General features: G+C 42.5%; 1 protein-coding gene across 2 annotated transcripts in view; it reads left to right on the top strand.

The window, feature by feature from the left end:
* Positions 1 to 22,898, top strand: part of OLA1 (Obg like ATPase 1) — a 659,689-nt gene extending 636,791 nt beyond the window's left edge. For both annotated transcript variants that reach the window (XM_069225367.1, XM_069225368.1), the window contains exon 11: positions 22,384 to 22,898. In XM_069225367.1, the coding sequence (XP_069081468.1) occupies positions 22,384 to 22,485 (102 nt within the window). In that variant the 3' untranslated portion in view covers positions 22,486 to 22,898. The remainder of the gene's footprint in view (positions 1 to 22,383) is intronic.
* Positions 22,899 to 24,863: the final 1,965 nt, after the last annotated feature.

Here is a 24,863-nt window from a genome sequence, read left to right as displayed (position 1 = left end):
TTCTCTTCCATTAAAATACATCTTACGGCAATTTCGGCTTACCTACAAATTACGCACTCAATTTCATTGTTTAGGATTCCAGCCATAAAGGCGTTTATGGAAGGCCTAAAGAGAATTATACCACCAAGAACACCACCAGTTCCTTCATGGAACCTCAACATTGTCCTAACACGACTCATGGGTCCACCTTTTGAGCCCATGCACTCTTGTGAAATGCAATACTTAACGTGGAAAGTTGCATTTTTAATTGCCATCACATCTCTAAGAAGAGTGAGTGAAATTCAAGCATTTACCATTCAAGAACCATTTATTCAAATACACAAAAATAAAGTTGTTCTACGGACCAATCCTAAATTTTTACCAAAAGTAATCTCACCGTTCCACTTAAATCAGACGGTAGAATTACCAGTGTTCTTCCCACAGCCAGATTCAGTAGCCGAAAGACCACTACATACATTAGACATCAAAAGAGCACTAATGTACTACATTGACAGAACAAAACTAATTCGAAAGACAAAACAACTATTTATCGCCTTTCAAAAACCTCATACAGGAAATCCAATTTCAAAACAATGCATTGCTAGATGGATAGTTAAGTGCATTCAAACCTGCTATCTTAAAGCTAAAAGAGAACTGCCTATTACACCAAAGGCATACTCAACCAGAAAGAAAGGTGCTACCATGGCCTTTCTAGGAAATATTCCAATGAACGAAATATGTAAGGCAGCAACATGGTCTACGCCTCATACATTTACCAAGCACTACTGTGTAGGTGTGCTAACTGCACAACAAGCACCAGTAGGTCAAGCTGTATTAAGAACATTATTTCAAACTACTTCAACTCCTACAGGCTGAACCACCGCTTTTGGGGAGATAACTGCTTACTAGTCTGTGCACAGCATGTGTATCTGCAGCTACACATGCCATCGAATGGAAAATGTCACTTACCCAGTGTACATCTGTTCGTGGCATTAGTCGCTGCAGATTCACATGCGCCCACCCGCCTCCCCGGGAGCCTGTAGCCGTTTACAAGTAGATCTTAAACATTTGTACATTTGTAAATATATTACTTAAAACTTTATTATGTACATACGCATTCACTCCATTGCATGGGCACTATTACTAGCATACACAACTCCTACCTCACCCTCTGCGGACAAAACAATCTAAGATGGAGTCGACGCCCATGCGCAATGGAGTCGAAATGGGAGGAGTCCCTCGGTCTCGTGACTCGAAAAGACTTCTTCGAAGAAAAACAACTTGTAACACTCCGAGCCCAACACCAGATGGCGGACTGTGCACAGCATGTGAATCTGCAGCGACTAATGCCACGAACAGATGTACACTGGGTAAGTGACATTTTCCATATATAGCTCTATCTATAGATATATCCATGTAGATAGATATATCTACCTACATGGATTGATATATATAGATATAGATATATATATATAGATGTATATTTTTTTAGTAGTTGTAGGGTTTCCTGGCCCCCAGGGAAACCCTACAACTACTGGGAAAAAAAAGTATTGCCCTCATTTAAAAAAAAAAAACTGAAATTGACAGGGGGTCACCCATGGGCAGGGCGACCACTTGTCAATTTCTTGTTTTTTTTTTTTTTTTTTTTTATTAGCCCCTGGGGGTTTATGTTTCAGTATCACAATTTTCATGCCATTTTCCATGCGCCATCTCTTGCTTTTGACTACTAGATTTTGAGACTCGCCCTCTCTTGGTGAGGGGTGGGGGGCAGCAGACCATTTGAACCCCCTGCAGAGCTCACCCCGCCCCCAGCTACCCTCCTGCTGTCATTTATCCCTACACCTGTCATTTATGTTCTGCGTTGTAATAAGTACAATAGGTATACCAAGAATCGTCTAAAAAAATAAAATAAATAAGAACTATGGACAGGAAGCCTTAAAATGCAACTGATTTTTCATCCTGTAGGTGCCTTAGGCAAAATGTCACTAGCCTCTTTGTGGCTCACAGAGTTTTTGAAAGTGGAGATTATTTTTGGAAACTATAGCTCTGAAGATAACCTGGGCCACTGTGTCCCTTTAACTCAGGCAATTTCATGAAGGGAGTAATACAGATGCTTATACGATGGTTTGGACAGTCGGTGCAAATCACAATGCACTGTATTATGCCCATGCCCTGCAGTAAGCAGAGTGGCCTGCCAGTGTGAGGGTAGAAGCAAGCCTTCTCCTGCCTTGTAATGCTCATCCTCTATAACCGCACCATTTCTCCAAACCCCCGTTATTCGTTATACTAAGAGTACAAAAGTGCCCACACCTTCGGGAGGCACTTGAAAAGAAAAACATTGTACATGGTTCTAGATACCTAAAGGGGACAAGAAGTACATGATGCATTTCTGTCATGTACAGGCATATAGCAACAATTACTTCGGCTTCTGTCTGCAGCTGTCATTCTTCCAATCATACATAATGAAATGCTCTAAGTCTGTAAATGAGTGGGCAGCTACCACACAGCGAGCCCTCTCAGCAGCAATGGGAGCCACAGATTCAGCCAAATAGGCCACCCCAGGCCTGACCCGAAGTCATCACCTGGAGGGAGACTGGACTAGACAGCAAGCTTTATGATGCTTGTGCACACCCCTGTGTGCTCGCTCATGACACAGCTGTTTGCTTCTACTGCAAGCCCTTTATGAATGCATACATGCACGCATTAAAGGCAGAAGATAGCATGTCTTAAGCAGGTTTAGATCATTATTTGTATAATTAGACAGATTCGTCTGGCATTCTTGCATATCTTATATGCAGATGTTAAGCAAAGTCAAAAACCTTACTTCAAATCAGTTTCTCTTAAGTACTTGTCAAGTGCTAACAATCTCGGTGCTGTGCCATCTAGAGGTTAAACCGCAGATAACTCCCAGCGAGGGTCATGCTCAAACAAATGGAGGGCCGATGGCCCGATAATTGAGGCCTTTTGTTGCGCCCAGCTGAAAGTTAATATATGAAAAGCACTGCTCGGAGCAGACAGCAGACTAGATGATGCGACCTAGTGTCTGCAAATGACACGAGAACAAATGCAGCATATTTCACTTCGTCCAGTCCGGATCCGGCTCAATAATAGCTGCCGGCAGGATCCACCTCATTTCCTCTACAGGAAACCGCGATAGCGGATGCCTTTCCCACCTACAGTGGGGCGACATAAGTATCGAGAAGAAAACATGCAGTTTCATTGTCTCGTCTGTAAACATACATTCAAAATCGAGAAAAGAAAGTTTGAATTAATTGAACCTTCGAACAGCAACCCCTTTGTTTTAATCAGTTACACTGAGGAGAATTGTGGCACGAGCTTTGTGGGGAGACAGAACCAACAGAATAACACCAGGACTAAAAAGTAGGAGTGCAGGAAAAATACTACATAACACTACAGGTAACTCTAGTGAATGGGGCGGGGGGCGTTTATGGCTGCCTGACTTGAGGGTGGGGGGAATGTTACTGAAGCAGAAGACCGCTGAGGGAAGGTGGCTTCCATAAACATATTTCAGTAGTGGGATACCTCCACTGATGTACAGAATTATCGTAAAATAAAAGATTAATGAAATGCCCTTGGTACTTTGTTTGCTGTGGTGTGGCCCACACCATTAGCCTTGGCTGTTGCTCAGATGAACGGGAACAGCGTAGCATTATTTTCTGCACATTGAAGGAGCAGTATTGCTTGAACCTAAACCCTCCAAGTGACAGCCACAGTCAGTATACAGGGCACAAATCCTGGATGGAGCAACTCGTTACAAATTGCTGCTTATGCTTTTAAGGAGTGATTAAGCAATGAAGTGCCGCGTCAGAAAGCTGGAGGAGACGCCTGCAGCCCTCATTTATCTAACAGTGTGTTCTGCACAACCCACCAGCCTATAATGTGGCTTTCTCAGGACTCAAAATCATAGGTACTTTGTATTTGAGTATACGGAGCCTGCAAATGCGAACAGTCACCATGTAATTCCTTTGAAGTATTGTAATAGTTGACCAGGTATTTTCAGGCTTGCATTCTCAATCACACAGGCATTGATGAGTATGGGCGGTATGGACTTGATGCTGGGGATGTAGGACGATTCCTTAGGCATTTTTCTTTTTCCCCAAGACCTTTGGCACTGTGGAGGAGCAGTAGGCTGCACCATCCAAAATGAGTAAAGTTTTGCGTGTGTACATGCATTCATATTTGTGTCTTTTTGTCTCAGCATATATGAGCACTTGCTATGTCTACGCTTGTGTGAGAGCGGTTAGTAGCCTTCACCTTTCACCTGAGGTAACAGCTTGTAGTCCACAGTATAAGTTGCCCTCCTTTGCAGCTTGTGGGCTTCCTAGGGATTATGGTGGCAGTTGCCAAAGCAGACCCTCCTTGGCATATTGTGGGCTTTCCAGGCGTTTTGGTGACCTTGGCATAAGATTGTCTTCTTGGGTTATTGTAGTCCTACACAATCCTAGGCAGACTGCCACTTTAAGAGATTATTGACTTTCTAAGCTTTATCTGAACAAAGATTTACAGTTACCTTGCTTGTAGTATTTGGTTGAATTTTAGGGCACGCGTGGCACCGGAACAGGATAGCCTTTTTGTTTTTTAGCATATTCTGGGCATCATCAGCATTATGAGGACTCTTGCATAAAGTTGCCTTCCTAGGCATATTGCTGTTATTCTAGGCACACAGTGACTTAATATGGAGCTCCTTTACTCAGATGTTCCCAATTTAGTAGCAGCCATTCTGGCAGAGTGATATGCAAGGCATAGGTTTAGTTATGATGGGCATCCATACATGAAGTGTGCATTCTGACATTTAGAGGTTTCCCCTAGAATTTGATTGTCAGATGGGAATGTGAGGAGAGTATCTCCATGAAGGACAGTGCTATATAATGAATACTTGATGGAAAACAGAAACAGTTATTTGAGGAATTGAAGAAAATGTGAAGATGATTCTTGGGGACAAAATTATTTTATTTCAGTTATGTATCAGCTGCTGACATTTGAGTGGTAATTCTTGTAGAATTAGGAATACTCATTGTTGACCAGTATTATTTCAAGATATATGGAAACTCTCTATGTCCAGAATGTGATGCTTTTATGACATTACTACGTTGCCTGGTTTTGTAAGACTTGATGTAGCCTTACAGGCATTCTGGTGTGGGAACTGCTCAGGTTTTTGTGAACTGAATGCTGGAGCTATTGTCTAAGCCAGACTGATATCTATCACATGCAAGAGCTTTGAGGTCTTAGGCTGACTATGGTTATGATATCTGTACAAGGTTTCTTTGTCCCAACCTGTTTCCCCCAGATAGATACCCAGTCCCACCATACGACTGAAACTCTACTCAGAATATACAGGATAGGAACATCAAAAGCAGTAGAATGTAAAGTTACTTTATACTTCAACTGCCTGTTAAACCTACGGCAATCTATAGAATAATAAGGGACAAATGCATCTAATTATCACATGACATTTTACTCGAAGTACTTGAGAGTTGTCCTGTAAAATGCACAGTTCTGCCCCTTTTTTTAAAATTGTTTTATCAGCGGCTCTCTGAGGTGAGGCGGAGAAGGGTCAGGTGTTAGGATGTGATCACTAACTGCCAAAACCCATTAAGGGAATATGAGCTTGTTCAGTTTTTGCCTTGTCCTTTATGCCCCATTGTTCTAACAATTCATCAGTTGCCAATGGTTCTGATGGTGTAATGTTTGAGTAAAGTTTCCTGTCTCAGTAATATGTTAGCAACATATACAGTGGCCAGAGAGTGACAGTAAACAAAGATGCTTGACTACTAAATGCCTGTCCCAGAGCATAAATCTTTTGAAGGCAAATTTATTTTATGACAATTTAGTCAAAAGCCGGCAGAGAATGATAAGCAGACCCTGCGTCTTAGCCCTCATCCTTTAGCTGTTTGGTAGGAATGTTTCATGTGGTAAGAATGTTTCATGCACTTATGATGACCATGTACATGCACTGTACACCACCAATCACTAAAATAAAATCTGGATCTCACATGAAACTTTCTGTGCTGCACATGCACACTGTTTAGGGTAAACCTATTTAGATGGACTTGGAGTTTGCCTTTTCATTAACAGGGACAAGCAAAGACGCAAAAGACTGGCATACAGGGAGTCAAAACAGATAGGAATTAATTGAATATCACATAAAAAACTAGTTTTAATGGAGATACAGGGAGCAGTATTGTACCTACTGCAGAGTTCTATGGGCCTGATTTAGATCTCGGTGGAGGGGTTACTCCATCGCAACAATAACAGACATCCCTTCCGCCTAAATCTAAATACCATTGTTTTCTATGGTGTTTAGATTTCGGAGGACGGGCTATCTGTCACCGCTGTGACGTAGTAACCCCTCTGCCTAGATTAAAATCAGGCCCTTTGTGAGATTTGCAGGTCACTGCTATTGATACTAGAGATGTTTATGTAATGTCTAGGCTACTGATTTCAGTAACATTGAGGAGGCTGAATAAACTACTGCTCCTGTTGCTGATCCTGTTAGTATACCATTGGTTGCAGGTTCCAAATCTAGTGAGATGTCTTGTCTCCCATGCATATGAACCCCGGCAAAGCAGTTTGCATATCACCAGAGTCCTGCAGTTAAGAAAATAAATAATGAATAATTGTTTCTACCTTAACTCAAAATGTAATTTTTCAAATTTCTTAGATTGTATAATATTTTTTTAGAAACACATGATGTTTCTATTTATGTTGTTTATTTCATGTTTAAATGTTTTTATTGAGAAATTTTAGAAGAAACCAAACACAGCCACGCAGAAACCATTGCCCCTTCCTCCTCATTCCATTTGCAATAATTATGGTTCTTCACCAGCATTAAGACATTGTCATATTCCACTCATTCCCTTTCTAAACCTAACCCCTTTCCCTTAAGTTCATTACTACAACCATGTAAGTATATCCTCTGTTCAACACTCAAGCTACAATATTAGCCTTTCCCTTGTATCCTGCAGCATCTGACTAAATTCAAGGGACATAACACATACTGCTTTGGGATATTTGGATCATGTGAGTTTACGTAGTTAGAGCAACAAATAGTTTAGTATGTGGCCCCTTTCCACTTCAAAGTGGTTAGGATGACAAGCAATCTCCATCATCAGTTTTTTCAAGACTAGTAGGTGCTGTATCCTACATAGCCAATCTATTTAAACTTCCATTTTCCATCCAGTTTCTATCTCCTGATGTGCCACCAGAAGTGACTTATCAATCTATTGCCCTGTCTTAGAATGGAGTGGGGGAACAGTACTCCCAACTAGGCCATTAGGCGTATTTAGGGGGAGGATACATCATAAACTCTCTCAGTTATGCCTGGAGCATCTTTCCAAATGTAGCCAGTGTGGGAAAACTCCCTAAAACATGTTTAAGTTTACTGTTACGCTGCGGCCTAACCAACATCTTTTAGAGAAATCGAGTTGCCTTTTTCAGAGTCCATTAACAGCATAGCACTAGTGGTAAAGCAACTTGTACTGCACTTAACTACCCATTATATCCCTTGCTGTCTTTGTGGTTTTAGTTGGCATATTTACACACTAACCTGTTATCAGCTCTGTCTTGAGTTCCTTCTCTAAACCCCTCAGGAACGAGCTTGCTGTGTGACACTTTTTACCGCTAACGTTTTTATAGGCCTCACACCAAACTCTTGTCCCCGACTGTGGATTGTATCTATTTATACCTGAGGGATGTTACATCCAACTGGCACACATCAATGTTTGCAGGACCCAGTGGTGTACCTTGGCTGTATTGAAATCTTTCTACTTCTGGGAAGCCAAAATGTGAACTGACCAAAAGTAATTCATACCTTTTCTGCCTTCAAAATCTCTAGCTATCAGGGTAGGGGTGACATCTGAGCTACTCCCAATGTGAAGGAAAGGTAATAAGGCATAGAGAGACACCTACCCTTTCTCAGATATTAATTAATGTCCTCGTTTTTTGGGAGTTGTAAACCTCTGTAAAACTCCATGCTTTCGTAAGCCATGTAACTGCCCACCATGGGGCGTGTATGATTCCATGGGCCACAAAGCACCACTGCTTTTTTGGATTCATCTTTGCACCACTCTTTCAAATATCAAAGCTGCACTGTTGGCTATATCCTTATTCCTGTGATTTCCTGGATCCATTTCCTGCCCCCAACCTAACGCCTGTGCCCTCTAAGCATTGGTTGCTTCTTAGATAATCTCTTATGCTTTCCAACCCACACAAAGTCATTAAATATAACCTGAAATGAGCGGAGAATGCCGATTTCAAAGCTATTCTGTATACAGAATAATTATTTAATTAAAGGCAAGGGAGCTAGCTTTATACATCAGCTTTTATTTTCTACTTCCAAGCAGGAAACACTTCAAAGTTTCAAAATCAGAATATTGTATAACAAAGTGAAACAGGAGAATCAGTCCATAAAACTCAGCCATATTCCATCTTCTCCCTCTTTTGGTGCTGCTTTCCGTTGGTCCTGCTTGTACTCTACTTTGCCTCATCCAGCACCGTCTGATTATCTACAAATTAACATTCCCCTCTAATTAATCAACCAAAACAATACAGTATACTTTACATAGTAAACAAACAAAACACTTAATTTCAACTTCTTACAACATCTTTCATTTAAAATGCTATATAATCTGTAATCTTCCTTCCCTTTTTCTTTTTTTTCATATTAAACATGCAGGCAAGGGAGGGTGGGATAATGCTAGCCTCCTTGCTTTTAATAAAATCAAAATTCTCTATAAACAACAGTTTTGAGAATCAGCATTTTATGGCAAGAAAGCAGGTTAGCATTTTGCATATTCAGTCCCTTCAATGCGGAGCCTGAAACATGCTTAGCTGGTTTGAAATACAACTTTCTGAAAACACCTGCATTCAACCACCCGCTGCCTTCATAATATCTTCTTAGCTCCTGCACAAAAAACATTGATACCATTGCTCACAGAATGACTTAAATCTACTGATATCCACACCTGCTACTTTCATATATGGCTTAATCCACCTGGCAATAGTAGCTATAGGTACTGCCCTAAAAGGTTTTACATATTAAATACTCAATTGAGTCACACCATCCCTTCTGAACTCATGTACCCTTGTCCTATACTCCTTCAAACACCCTACCACACAGAATGTTAGAAATTCCTCAAATTTTGGCTAAAAAACAGAATCTGACATAGTCTTAGTTCTTCACAAAATCTCTAAAAATCTGGCTGATAAAATCTACTACCTAAATTGAAAGCTTGCATATCTGACACCCTACTGAACAATGTCAAAGCAATGTCACTAACTTCCAGGACAATTCTTTTATAGCTAAAAAAAAAAAAAACTTGTTCATTGGACAATTTTCAAACAATGTCATAATTAAGTTAACTTCCCAAAGTCTTTCATATGTAGATTTAGGAGGCATCTTCCAATTAATACCTTTCATCACCCTACATATCAAAGTACTTTTACCTGTCAACAAACCCTCCAAAATGGAATGACCTGCTGCATTTCGCGACCTATAACAATTCACCATCTGATAGGAAAAACATTTACCAAACAATTTTGCCAGGAGATTAGCGACCTCTCTCATCTGGTTTCACAAAAACCATATCCCTTGCCAAGTACCAACAAAATCAAACATTCCATGCACTTCTATATCTCTTCCTTGTCCCTAGAGCCCATGATTCTCTGATAAGCCCTGAAGCCTCTCCTAAAAGTCCCCTGACATTTCTGAACTTATGATATTTTCCAAAATAAAAGGTTAAGCATACCGGACTCCACTATAGGATGTTATTCGCTTTTTACACCTAGCAACATTCCTTTACATGACAGAACCAAATAAGACATTTTCACTTCTAACTCCATACCAGTAGGTACCAAATTTGAGTTTGTGAAAAATGTCCCTAAAACTACCTGACACCTCTCTCTCCTTACATGGAACAATACACTATGACTCATTGCGATAGAGGGAATGCATATCCGTTTACTCCTTGCCAATTCACAGTTAACGCATCCACCACCATTGCTTCTGGGTCTAGAAGCCAACTGAAATACCTCTCCTCTTTTGAAATGTCAATCAGGAAGCAAATACTTCCACTTCTAGAGGACCGAGATTCGATTCTTCTTCCAAAATATATCCTTGCTCAACTTTATTTGCTGTAATCCCTTAGATTGCGTGACTTCCATACTGCTAACCCATTATCTTTCCCTGGCAAATACAAAGCTGTCAAACCTATTTCATGTTCTTGAGAAAATTCCCACAACTCCTTCGAAATCTGACAACTTTTTCGACCTGCTTTCAACCAATCTGTTTATATGTCACTTTTATAATATCGCCCATCCTCAACAAAACGGAAGAGCTCTGAAATCGATTTTTGAAACTGCAAAGAGCAAACAGACCAGCAGTTATTTTTAAGAAAGTTATATGTTCTTTTTCCTCCAGATTCCATCTTCCTCCTGTCTCTTGATCCGAACACATTGCATCCCAGCTAACAAAAAATCTGGAACTGTCCCAAAGACAGCCCGACCATTACAAGCTTCCAAGTTTTCCAACCACCAGGTCAGGTTTTTCATTTACCTCCTCTGTCACTTTCACCTTGCCCCATACTAACGACCTGGTGTCATCAATCACTGAAGACTTCTGTAATGCAACGATCCTGACTATACAGCCTGATTTAAAGAAAACAGGCAGCCAACCACGTGTGCTACCTCCCTCACTGCCTGTTTCCTGTCATCTGATGTACTTCCCCTTCTAACAGCTTTTTCTCTCTGGTAACCGAAGCTGAACTTTTTCTGTATATGTTTTGAATCCCAAAAATTCCATTCTCTGTGAAGGTTGAAATACAGACTTTTCCTGATTCATAATGAAACCTAATCTTTCCACTGAGTCTTTTACCATAGTTAAATGTTCATTCAGAATCTCCTCTTCCTGACCCTGAATAGGAATTTCATATAAATAAATAGTCATTCTCACACCTGACTCAATCAGCAACCCCACTGCTGCCTTCAGTACCTGTGTAAAACTCCCCAGGGCAGAAGAAGGAGCAAACGTGAGACAACTGAAATAATTAGCCTTCCCACCTAAACTGAAGAAAATCGGGCTCTCCACATACTTTAGAAGTATGAAGTAAGCATCCTTTAGATCCAGCTTCACCATCCAATCCAATTCCTGTAAAATATCACTTAGCACCTTACATCTTGAAATTACAGTATCTCACAAAACTATTTGATGGCCGTAAATTTATTACTGGTCTCCAACCCTTGACCCTCTTAATAAAGTACTTACAAACCTTCTTGTTCCATTGTGTAGTATTATTATTATAGCACTTTCACCAATATCTGTTGTATTTTGTTTGCTACAATTTCTTTTGATCCTGCTGGAAAACCAACTCCTTTGGTTCTTTTCCTTGAACTGGAACCACCACGAACTCTATTGTATAACCTCTCACAGTTGCAATAACCCAAAGATCTTTAGGTATCTTTTCCCACTGTTGCAGGAAATGCCTCAGTTTGCCTCCCATCTTTCTCTGAAAAGAACCACTAATAGTCCTTATGCTCACCTTGACCAGAAGAGAATTGTTGACCTCTTTATATTGTTGCTTTAGTCCTTCCACTTCTACCTCTCTGAGGAAAGAATCCTGCTGATCCCTGACTTCCACTTTAAGCACCTATTCCTTAACCAAATTAGGACTGAAAGTATCCTTGACCAGAAGACTGCACTTTCCTTCTAGCCCCCACCAAATAGTGTTTCCACCTTTTGTATTGAATGTGGAGCTATATTAAGGCAATAAAAGTAGAAATGTATTATCTGAGGAGAGATTTAACCATTCCTTCACCAAACAACTTGCCCTTTGCCTTCTCAGTTGACTCTTTCCTTGATAAATCTCCCAACTTAGGGCGTATATTCATCAATATTTCCTTCCTTCTTTCGGCTATACGACTCAATTTTGCATTACCTTGGAAGCATATTGCCCTCTGGCTCCAACGTCTCAAAAATCCAACGTCATTGTTGCTTCCTATAATACTAGCATCCTCCACCAAATCTGAAATTCTGGCCAAGGGACCTAAAACATCCAGCAACTTATCTTCAAAGTATTTCAATGAATTCTCCTACCCCCTCCTTGGATGTCTACCTTACTTAACAAAATAACTTATAAGCTCCTGGTCTGAATTTGGAGTCATAGTCTCTTTCTCACCAACATTCGGTCGAGAACATACTGCTCTCATGACATTCCCCTCTTCTTTTCTAAGGACTTCCTAAATATCTGTTTTATTTACTCTGCAACATGGTGCACAGGTCATTACTCTGAACACCTGGGATGTCTCGCATCCCTAGGATCAAAGAATTTCTGGACTGCAGGGTCCTTAACAGACATCACAGAAATAATTCTACTGTCTTCACTATCTTCATATTAATTCCCTGAACAATCGTCGTTATCCAAATCAAATATGTATTCATCAAACTCCTATTCTTATCTCCTTCACTGGTATGCCATAATACCTAATCATTTACAGGGAAATCCTGCATCTTTCTAATGTCGCTTTGGACACCCCTCTCCAGCAAGTTGCTCAAGAGGCTAATTCTTTAAGAACCGGACACCTCTTCTGCTGGTAAGTGCTTCTTTTTTTTTTTTTTTGACATTTAGCACCACAACCTTTATTTGAGGCACTTTCAGCACCCATCAAAGACCAAAATTCATCATCCTCATTATAATTAGACCTTCTCTTCTTGTGTCTTGTCCTGGTCACTTCTCATATCTTCACTGACTTTCTCAGTCATGTTAGTTGTAAAGATAACAGAAATCACTAATTCAAATCAGTTCAACTAAAATACTTCCAAAAACTTCTCAAAATAACGAATGTATCTAATTTGACATATTCAACTTAATGAACTCTGTGCCTACTACGCGCCTAAACCATTAACTGCCTCAAACAGTCAGCGCACATCATTCGTCTCCTCAGGCAGCCTGATGCGTTCCAAAATATATGCCTACTTTCATCAGAAAGTGAAGTTTTGGTTGTAAAAATAGGACTTTCGTTGGGATCTTCTGTCTCCTGCAACTCCACTCTAGCCACTCTGATCTTCCACAGCTTTCCACCCATGATGGCCTTTGGGGACTGTTTGTTCCTCCTCCCATGTTGTTCTGTCCATGATACTTGGTATATATCTTTTTGTCAGAGTAGGTCATTATTATCCTTTTCCCCCTACCTCCTCATTTTCTTTTTTTAGATCTAGATTCTCTCGCTTCTCTCAGTGATCATACAGGCATCTGCTTCCCCTTACAGGGCAATTGTATGTAAAATACATACTCTTAAGGGAGTTGCCACTCCATGAAGAAATGTAACAAAGGGGAAGTCTCTGTGTTTCTGCCGAGTGAGGGGCAAGCGGAAACAGCTGGATTTTGTGATGTGCCAGATGCGTTGCATGATCCGTTCATTGAAGAAATGCAGCCTAGTCAGTATGTCTGGTGGTGCAGCTCTGTGGGCCCTTGCATATTCACCCTGTGTGTGCTGTCCAGCTTGATCAGAGGAGCAACTGCGAGGTTGCGAATGGAATGAATCACTTCTCTCACAAACTTTTGAATGTTATTCCCTTCCACAACTTTTGTGTCCCTTTTGATCATGTTGTTCCTTTGCATCTATCTGCATGTCCTATTCTAGTGATTGAATTTTGACTCAGAACTTTGCTTGATTATTCTGCTTGTCATCGACTGCCTGTTCTAAATCATCAAGTCTAACTCTCAACACAGACAGTTCACATTGGAACTAATGTAGCCAGAACTTAAGATCAGACTAGATCCAGATGACCTCTGATCAAATATCTTTAATGCGGTTGTCATGGTAGCCTTGGGTAAAGTTCTGTCACCAACTTTTCCTTAACAGAGGAGTCCCTTCTGCTCCAGCTGCATTGTCAGGTGGGATTCCTTTTCACTAAAACACTTCACCAGCTATGTGCTCTAGCTATCTTCCTTCTTCCTTTAGTCATGTCACAGTCCAGTCAGATTCTTGATCTTCAGATACCTGTACTTCCTATTTTGTAGGCTGCAGGCAATGTTACTAGCTTCCTCTGTGTATCCACCCGCTCACGGCTCCTGTCCTGCTCTCCAGAGGTGTCAGTGAAATCCCAAGAGGGCTTGTGCATCCAGAGATGCCTCATTCGACTTCCATAACTAACTCCGGGGTCTTCTGGGTTCCGACTACAGCCTCCCTGTCTCATGCTCAGTCACAAGATAATGCCAGTACCTATGTCTATGGCTCCCTAATTGCATCACCAGCTTGTTTGATGCATAGCCTCCCACAGCTGGTAGAGGGGTGTGAGGGACCTTTGTAGTCGTAAGACACCATTCGGTGTGAATTGCAATCATAGCCTCTTCCAGATTCTGCATATGTGGCCACGCAGGCCTAGATGTCTGTCACATTTGTCTAACGATCCAAGGGATTTCCCATTGTATTGTCCCCAAAGGTTGTGCAGGTGGTAGGTTCAAGCCTGGTATGTCAACACCTGTCTTCCTTATACATTTGGGATGATGGGCCTGCTGGGATAACCAATTCCTGCGGTCCCAGGGCTGGAAACTTGGCCCCTTTAGCACCACTTGTCTACTGTACGTCCAGGCAGGGTGACACTTTTCCTCTTAAGCCAACAGTGCACCCCCTGATCACCAAATGTCTGCCCCTCAAGCGCAGACTTCATGGGATGGGACCAACTTCTTTGGCCACAGGAGCCAGCCCACTGTCCCTAACAACCCCTGTCACTAATAGCTCCACTGTGTTTGTCCACTGATCCTCAGTCTTACATTAAACAGTCTGGGCCACCAGTCGAGGCCATGCTGCATATTATGCTTAGCAAATCAGGCTCTGAGATGGTTGCAGCAAAAAGCTCTTTGATGTTTTTTGCTGCCAATAACCACCTCTCTCGCCATCTGCAACAATCCAGTCAGTATCCACTGCTAGAGTAGGCTCCAGTTCTCCTGGTAAAGATGGGGCAATCTCCCAGAGTCTGGCGCTGTGCCGTCCTCCAGCCTGCCACCCACTTGCGAGAGCGCCCGTCCCCCACCTCACCAGGGACTTTTTTGCTGTTGTTTCTTTTGATATTTCAAACCGAAAATATTCTTGCTTACTTCTTTCCTCCCGCCTGTGTACTGAAAGTAACCAGCCTGTTAACCCTATTTAATTCATAGCATAGAAACTCTCATATTTTTATTCAAAGTATCTTTACTTTTATTTATTCCTGGCTCATGTACTTTATCAGTGTAGTTGTTAAATACAACTGTGTAATGCACTGTGATTTATTACCTTTTTTTGTAAGCATGGGTATAATCAATACATTTTTATTAACACAAAAAAGTGAAACTTAATAAGCAAATACCTAAGCATATGCTGCTAAAATAAAACATTGTTGTGCCAAGGATCACACAATATTCCGACTGCAAACCTTATTCTATACCCCATGCACAATGGGGACCCACTGGCCTGTCCATTGACATAGCCTGATAACCGGGCCCTTCGTTTTTAATATGTTACAACTGATTGGTCCAGACGTATCAGTAGTCAATATAAGATCTTTCTACTGCGCAGTTGCTGATCGTTGTACCTAGTACTAAATAGATTTGTGTAAAATTCAACCAGTTGGAAATCCTTTACATCTTGTATATCTACAGATGCATATGTTATCATGTTCTTGGGCAAATACACGTCATCACAACTGGGTACAATTGCTATCTGAGTATGTTATCTCACTAGAAAGTAGTCAGTGAATAGTCTGAACAGGACAGCTGGCCCTTAGAAGCGATTCTACCAGAGTATCCAAAGTGTGGATAATGTTACGAAAGGTACACGGGAAACATCGATCCGTCTGGATTATTTTTGGCAGTGAGTCCATGTTTTTTTTGTGGCTTTATCTATGGGATCTGGTTTGTGTTTTTGCTGCCTGGTTTCCTTAACAGCACAGCGTAACCCAGCTTTGTTTTCATAATAGTGCTTGTTTTTTGGCCTTTTGCAGCTGCTTTGATGTCAGGATTTGTTCCAGTGTCCCAGCACTTTTTCTTTATATTTTTTTATTTGAGTTTGATAGTAATCAAAACGAGAAAAAGAAAACATACTCGCAAAAACATTCCCTAGGACAGTGCATGGCGGTACAAAGTATAAACCAGGTAGGTTACTGATGGTGCTTTAAACGTGTTATGTAATAATATCTGAATCTTGATAAGGTTACATTGAGGCCAGCCTCCTCCCCATGGGAATGCCATCCGGATTAAGTATCTCTCGTTCATCCGGAGCTATCCCCTGGTCAGTCCAACCTGTAGGATCCCTTCATCATCAAAAAGAGGTGTGATGGAGCAGGGATGAATCTGGGTTGTCGATACAGAACCTTCACATGGAGTTCACACCATGGTCAGCATCTCACTGCACACGTAGAGATAGACACGCAGAGGATCCCAGATATCTTTATGCGTGCTCTTTGGGGGTATCAAGGGGTAATGTGTCAAGCTGTTCTTGGCAGTAGGATAAGTCTTGAAGCCATGTTTTCACTTCAGGTGGATATACTTTCTTCCCCAGTGCATTCCACCCACCCCTTCGCCATCAGCAGAGCAATGTATTCATATTGACGGTCCTCTTTTGCTGTGGTGAGAGTACAGCCTCTCAGTGCTAATTAGGGTGATGGCATCAGGTTTGCCGGTCATTTCAGAAAGAGTTTGGAATATCTTGACCCAATATGCGGCTATAGGCCGGCAATATTAGGCACAATGAATGAAGTCTGCCTCCGTCATTCCACATCTGAATCATCTGGAGTCCGTCCGCAGGCCTTAGGTACAAAGTTTGAGGGGGTGCAATACACCGTGTGCAGGAATTTGAAATGGCTAAGCCTGAGCCAACCATTGAGGACAGAGGCTCTAGTCTATGTGCAGCAGAACGTCCATTCTTTAGGGGTTATCATGCCTCCCAAGTGTCCCTCCCGTGCAACTCTCACCCTTGTTGTAATATGCGTGCCCTAGTTTGTATCGTCGCATAGCGACAAGTAGCCAGATGTCTGCAGAATGTCGCTGTCAATAGAACTGTCATTGCCTGGCATTCTGAGGGCACCATTGGGAAGGTGTGGTAGTGTTCTTTACATTGTGCACATATCTGCAGAGACAGGAATAAATCTAGGGTTGTGGTCCCTTGCCAGTCTGTCACATGCGACATCAGCAGAAATTTACCCTCGGGGAACGAGTCTTCTATTGATTTCGCTTCCCAGGAAACCTCTTTATCCAAGGTGTGAGACTCAAGGGTGCTTAGCAACAAAGGATAGTGGGTGAGAGCTTGGTGTGTTGAGTATAACACCTCCTTCCCCATAGCGTTTGCGAATGCCTTTCCATGCCAGCTTGCGTGGTGATCATCATGTGGATTTCCCCATCCTTGCGCTTCTGCACCTGCCCAATGAGTGTAGGGAGAAGGGCTGAGAAGGCTATGTCGTGCTCTATAGAAGTGTGTGCCATGTAGGGCAGAGGGTGCACCCGGTAATATGCATATTGTGCTTGCACACAGAGATAAACTAATTCAAAGTCAGCACTATCAGACCGCCTAGCTCGTATGGCAGCGTAAAAGTGACCCAGTTGACCCGAGGCTGTTTGTCATTCCGTGCCAGTTTTATCATGAGCAAATTGAGTGTGAAAAAAAATTGCTTGAGTGCAATTGGTATATTATTAAATAAATACAGGAACTTCGGTAAGATAATCATCTTCATTAGAGCGATTCTACCATGAAGAGGTAATCTAGCATGCCAGCTGATCTTCTAATTTACACATAGTGGTGCCATAGTTTTCAGTCTCTATCTCAGCTCGCCCAAATGCCAAAGTACTTAAGGGATGTAGTGCACCACGGGATGAGGTAGTCAAGCTGCCGTTGCTTCCTTGCAGGGGTAAGCAGAAGTACATCTGACTCATTCCAGTATATCGCTTTTCCAGATAATATTCAGTGTATGGTGTAAATTCTTATATAATAGGCGTAAGGTTATGACTGGTGTCTGAGATAAAGAGTAATGTTGTCTGCATAAAGGGAGATAATTAAACTTCATGGTGAGAAAGGAATTCCCCTGTAGCCATGCCAGTGCCTAATAGCCCAGGCCAAAGGCTCCTTTGCCAAGCAAAACAACTAGAGGGACTGGGGGTATCCCTGCCGGTTGCCCCGCTTGATCTCAAACGGGTTAGACGTTAAGCCATTTACTTGTACTATATGGGTAGTGTATATCAGTGGTACGAAGCGGAGGAAACGGGCCAGGAAGTCCATGCAGCCTAACACAGCAAAGAGAGATCCCCATTCTACAGAGTCAAACACTTTAGTGGCGTCCAACATCACCATCCCTGTGCCTTGCTGTGGATCGATTTAGTGTAATAATGTAAAGAGTGTACGTTTATTATGCAATGTAGTTTGTCCAGGTATGAAGCCCACCTGGTCTGGAAGGACCAGGTTCCTCAGCAAGAGCAGGATTTTTTAGCAAGGACCTTGGTATCTCTATTGATAAGCGATAACGGGCAGTAAGAATCCTGGTATTGTGGTTGCTTCCCAGATTTTAAGAGTGTAATTAGGACAGTGTCTTGAAAGTAAGGGGTTAGAGAGCCAGCTTCCCATGCCTCAACAAATACTAACTGGATTCTGGCGCCATAAGAGGCGCACATGTTTTATAAAATTCAGCTGTGAACCCATCGCCTCCCTTAGATTTGTCTGTATGGAGGACAGAAATGGCCTGGTTTACTTCATCTAGTGTAATGGGTTTGTCTAGAAAGGGGCGATGTAATCCTCTCAAAGTAAGCAGTGTATTCCGTCTTGGACACCTGGTGTCTCACCGTGTATGTTAGATTAGTACCCCACAAATACTTGCATAATGCCTCCTGACTCCCGTTGAAGCATTCCTTTTTCACCTTGTAGTGTCACAAGAGGGGATACCCTGTTCTGGCTTATCAGTAGGGCAAGAGTTCTTCCCCTCCCCATACGTTCGGGTAGTGGCAAAGCGAGATAGGTGTTTCACCTTTCTGCTTCCTCTCAAAATTTGAGTGTGGCTCTGATGCTTGCTAGTATATCTGGAGAGGAGTTATTATTATACTGATGTTCTAGGGTACACAGAGCAGTTTCTAAAAAAAATTGAACCGTTGACTGAGAGCCCATCGCATTCTATGTTCTTTGGCAGTACATATCCCTCTTCTATATGCTTTTAATGTCTCCCATAGAAGCCCATGAGAAGCATCCGCGCCCTCATTAAGTGCAAAATGTGCTAAGATCTCTGCTCTTATCTCCTCCACAATTGCTGTGTCAGGGAACGCTAGAGGGAAAAGGCTCCACGCAAAAGCATGATACCTAAAGCCTGGTAGCTTGACAGTGAGCTTAACAGGTGAGTAGTCAGAATGATGTTCTATAGATGTGGCCCACCCCCTGGTGTCCTGGGTACTCAGCCAGTAGTCCAGTCTGGTCCAAGTTCCTTGTACTGTGGAGACTTGAATGCCTTTTGGCCTGGGTTCATATCATGCCATAAGTCTATCAGGTTGTGAGTGGCCCTGCGGTCCCTAAGCACACGAGCTGCAGTGTGATGTGTGTAGGTAAGTGGATTGGAACTATCCAGGTGCTTATCTAATACCGGACTAAAATCACCCCCACAAAACCTTCCTAAGGGACAACACCTTGCAAATAAACCCCAGGTCATCTGTGTTGGGCCAATACATATTTATTATTGCTAATTGCTGTGTAGCTATTTGTGCCTGAATAATAATATGCCTGCACTGGGGATCATTCTCCTCTGTTGTGACTGTGAATGGCATGCCATGACAGACCAGTGTGACTATACCCCTCACATATGTGGGGTAGCAGGAAAGAGACCTGTTACTGCTTCAGCACACTTCAAATGTTTAGATTGCCTGTGCCCCAAGGTGAATCTCCTGTAGGAGCACTATATCAATTTTGTGGCAGTCTAAATACACTAAGTTTTCTGGCCTTGTGATGGTTTTCAACACCCCTCATATTCCAGGTTAGTAGTTTTACAGTAGAGTTTGAGTTACACATTGTAGCCACTAGCCTGCTGGTGTTCTATCCCTTTCACACAGTTTGTTAGAAGACAGCCCCAGCTGACCACGAGCCTGGATAGCTATGTGGTCAAAACAGTGTAGTCGGAGCTGTCCGCCTACCCCACCCACATTAGCCACCACTATGTGCCAGTGAAGTATGCTCACCCTAAATCTCCCCACAACAATTAATATATATGACAGAGCATGGCCGTGCATATCCATGAATTAAAGATAAAAGGGGAAGGGGTTCTCTACAGAGGTCACCAGAGTACCAGTTAGAAGCACCACCTTGCTACACAGGACGCACGCTGCACATACATAATTCCTAATTCATATGCCTAAGATGCCTCTAACGGGCACTCAGGAGCACCGGCAAACTACAATACAAAAAAGAGGAACAACAGGAGATAACACAGCTCAACTGCAGGTAGTTGAGCACATAGGTATATGTCATGAGGTCGATGGAAACAATCAGGATGGGGGAAATAGAAATATCAAGCATTCAGGGCAGCCACAAGACACTGTCTTTTCCTGTCACTCAGATCTGCATCCGGGGTGTAGTCAGCCACTGGAAGGGGGTAGCTTTACCTCCCTTGAGTTTACTCAGGAAGCGTGAAGCAGCCTTGTTATTAGGGAAGCGGTGCATCTTGTTTTCATGTGTGACCTTAAAATATGTCGGATACAGCATGACATAATGGATGCCTTCCTGTTACAGTTTACGCTACATCTGTAGGTAGACTTGCCTGGCCTCTTGTACTTTCTGGGTAAAGTCCAGGCAGATAGAAATCGTGGTGTCCCCATGGACAAGAGGTTAGTTTTCCCGTGCCAGTCTTTGGACCATGTCCCGATCCTGGTAATTAAAAAGTCAAGCATTCACGGGCTGGGGGGACCGTCCCAGGAGGCGGTTGGGGACCCAGCGACTGGTGGGCTTGCTACTTCGCAAAAAGGAAGAGAAGGCATCCGCACCAAACAGGTGTTTCAGGAGGTCTTCAACATGAGTGGCCATGTTGCCAATATTTGTGAATATAGGAAGTCCCAACAATTGCATATTATTTCACCTGGATTGAGCCTCGAGGTCCTCGTTCTTCACCCGGATAACGTCAAGGTTCTTTTACATGCCTAGTAGTTTTTCATTAGCACTACTTTCTGTGTTGAGGGCCGCTGCTCCAGGCTGTATCTGCAGGATAAAGGCTAAGCTGGTAGCAGCTCAGATCTTGCAGCAACGGAGTGCCCTCCTACCATCAATGCAGAGTCCCGAATGTGTGCTGCTCCATGCCGGGCACGAACAAGCTGCAGCCCGTGCTGTAGAGTGTTGTGTAGGGCCCTTCACAGTCTGGACTTTTCCGCTGGTGCCCTTTGTGGTCCCCATGCCCCCCTCAGGCCCGAGCATCGACCTGCTACACTGCCGCAGGCCAGCCTGGGTCTACCTTTCCTCCCAGCCGGACAACCTGATCAGCATTCACATCTGACCCCTGCAGGGTAGCGCGGGCGTCCACATCCAGGGCCGCCACTCAGGATCTATGGGGCAGGGCAGCTGCTGGGCCCCAAGTCTGTTTCATAAAAGGGACAGGCACAGCCCGCACATAACACCCACCTTGCTGCTGTCTACCACGCCCCTCGTTTAGCCAGGCCTGAGCGGCATGAGCCCAGCCACCTCTGCTGTCAAAATGAAGATTGTCTCCTTCAGCTGGCTTGCACCATCTGCGCAGGTAAGTGACAGAAGTTTGTCAAGCAGTTGGTTTATAGCTCAAATAAAGGGCTTATGTTGGATTCGGATTTCGTGGTATAAGCAGGATTACTATTATTTTTTCAATTATTCTAATATCTTGCATCCTTCAGTGCACCTTTAGGAAACTGCCATAGTGTGACAGAGTAGTTGTCCAGGTGCACGTTTCAGGTATCTTGAGGCTTGTTATTCTGTGTCCCAGGGCCTTCCATCTTTCCCTCCCTAATTCATAGGTTAGCCTGCATTGCCGAGGCGGGGCTAAAGTTGGAAGGAAAGAGAGCTGAAGAATAGCTGGTTGCACCTAAGCTTTTCCCTAATAGCTCAGGGGTTGCGTGGGAGGACAGGCACATTAGTTTTGGATAAAGAGAGGCCCCAGCACGCTCCCATCCTAGGATAGCCTACGATGCAAGTTTTCTCAACGTGACTGCATGGTTTTTAAATACTTATTCATATTTTTCTTATTTGAGCTTCCTTATCTGTGGCGCCAGTGGTGAAGTGCTTGTGTTTAGGCGGTTATGCTTCGAAACATTCAGAAACGTTTCCAGTGATTGCTGTGTCTAATATGAGTAAAAGCTGTAAGTTGCAAACAGTTTTAATGCTGGTACTGCTTACAAATAAAATAACCAGTGTCTTGCCTTCTGTCTTTTTCAGGCTGCCGGAAAGTACAGACAACAGGGAAGAAATTACGTTGTTGAAGATGGGGATATTATCTTTTTTAAATTTAATACACCCCAACAACCGAAGAAGAAATGATTTTTACTCGTTTACTGTGCAGTTAAACCTACTTGAAAATTATATGTTTATTTTTTATTTTATTCGTACAAAACTATTTCTTAATAGAAAACTACAAACATCTAAGAGGGCTAAATTCCCTCACAAAATGAACTACTGTTACCTGTTAAAAATACGTCTCGACTGGTGAACGTGAATAATTCCGAAATGCAAACAGATTTGCCTTTCAGACAATTAAGACCCTGCTCCAAAATCTGGAAGCAGTTCAGGAACCATATGACTCTCATGATACTTCATTAATCTCCATCATGTAAACCAAGCCTGACACATTTGACAGTGAGGACAATGTGGTTTGCTCTTTTTTGAATCAACAGATAATGCATGTTTTACAGTACTCCAGATGTCTACACTCAATAAAACATTTGACAAAACGAGCCTCAGTGTGTTTGGGGATGTCTGTATTGACTGGCAGTGGTGTGCTGAATGCGATACGGCACCTGCTGGATGCTGATTACAGAATTTTAAGACATGTGCATGACACAGTAACTGGCAGCTTAGGGCCGCTGCAATTGTGCCTTAAAGTGAGTCTTTCATGGGAATTGCGAGATTAGGTTGCCAGCGAATGCTGTCATAGAAAAGAAGGTAATGAATTTGTAGTCGGTGCATCTTTATGGGAAGAAAGTACGGAGGAGAGCGGCCTGCGTGGTTCTGATCTAATTGACAGGCGCTTATGATGGAAAATACCAAACTAAGCGATTGAAGTGGGTGTACCCTGAAAATGACCGGGTGTCATTTACGGGGTGCAGTTGCTTGACTATTGTTGCTTCAATTGTAACCTGTGTCACGTGGACCTTGTGACTCTTACTGAGCTTTTAAAATTATTCTTTCTAATCCTGATTTAAGTAGCTGCTGTTTTGTGCCTATTATCAATTAATTTTGTAACTGCAGCCTCCGGTTTTTAACCCGTTTCTTAAACATAAAACTTGCAGCGGTCACAGGGTGGGTCATGTCGCTTACCGTGCTCATTATTTTGGACACTTGATGCATCTCTGACTTTTGAAGCCCTGACTTTTGAAACCCTCTACCAATAAATGTTTAGATGTATTTTTTCCTTTAAGAGGCTACTGAAGCATTTTGACGAACCAAGTTCACGTGCTCTAAAGCTTTCGAATTCTCTTATTCTCAGTTACAATTCAGCCACTTAACTTCCTTATCACTTCAAAAGTAAAACAGTTTACTGTATAAATATTTCCATTCCGGACCGTTTATTCACCCATCTAAAATATATGTTTATAACTTCCATCGTATCCTTGTAACTATGAAGTGCATTTTAGTGTACATTGCGTTTTATTAGTTCATAGTTATTAAGTTCATTACCTTTTTTGTTTTGTTAATGGGCAAAATTATAGTTCTATTTTCCTTTTAATGCCATGAACTTATTGACACCCTACATTGAAATGTCAGTGTTGCCCTCGCAGCAAACCACAGGCACCCGAGCACCTAGGCAGTGCCTGCTGGGGCAAAATTACACCTAGTCACCAAAACGAAGTATCCTGTCTCCAGGAATCTTAATAATAGACTTTTCACAGTGCACTCTTGGTAATTCATGGCAAGTGGTGCATTGTAAAGCACCATTGGCCAGTAAAGTTAGCTGGTCCACTCCAAGGAAGGACAGAAACATGGGAAAACTAATATTCAGCGACAATGATATGGGGAGAGAAAGATATCCACCAGGCATCCAACGAGTAACTTGTGAACTGCTAGTAGCTCTCCTGTGTGAAGCTCAGCCTACCAAATTATAGGTTGTTGCTTGATTAAATTAATATTACCACAAATAAAAAGAGTGTATTTCAGATCAAATGAGTGCATTATTAGAACTCCTAAGCTGATGTTTGGAGAAAAATGGTTGAGTTCCCAAAATGTATTTAAAGCTGATATTTCAATGATAAATAATGTTGTGATGGGGAAACTTATTAGTCATATTATTACCTTGAAATTGCAGCTTTGTTGATTCTTCATTACCTATGTAAAGGCATTCCAGATTTGCAAACGCCTGTTTTTAGGTCACTGCTGGCAGCCTTCCTGATGCACCTAGGTGATCACTGCAGGTATACTTGCATTGGGTAGCCACTAAGGTAAATTTGTGTGATTTGGTCACTATGTAATAAAGACTTCTAGTTGCAGATTCCTTAACTTACAATTTCCCCCAGGTGTTAGACTGGATCTGGAGATTTTTCTTTGAGCAGTACCCTTCCACGCTTTCAGGTGGCGTCAGTTGACTCCGTGTCCATCATTGACGTCGTGGTTGCTGTGATGACCTCATGGTCTTTTATAGGCACCACCCCGGTGCACTGACGTCTATTCTTTTCCATCCGGTCCAGCCTACGTGCTGGTCCAGA

Source organism: Pleurodeles waltl, chromosome 3_1 (genome assembly GCF_031143425.1).
Source record: "Pleurodeles waltl isolate 20211129_DDA chromosome 3_1, aPleWal1.hap1.20221129, whole genome shotgun sequence".
Classification (NCBI taxonomy): domain Eukaryota; kingdom Metazoa; phylum Chordata; class Amphibia; order Caudata; family Salamandridae; genus Pleurodeles; species Pleurodeles waltl.
Note: the sequence above shows the minus strand (reverse complement) of the source record. Positions and strands in the feature narration are given on the sequence as shown.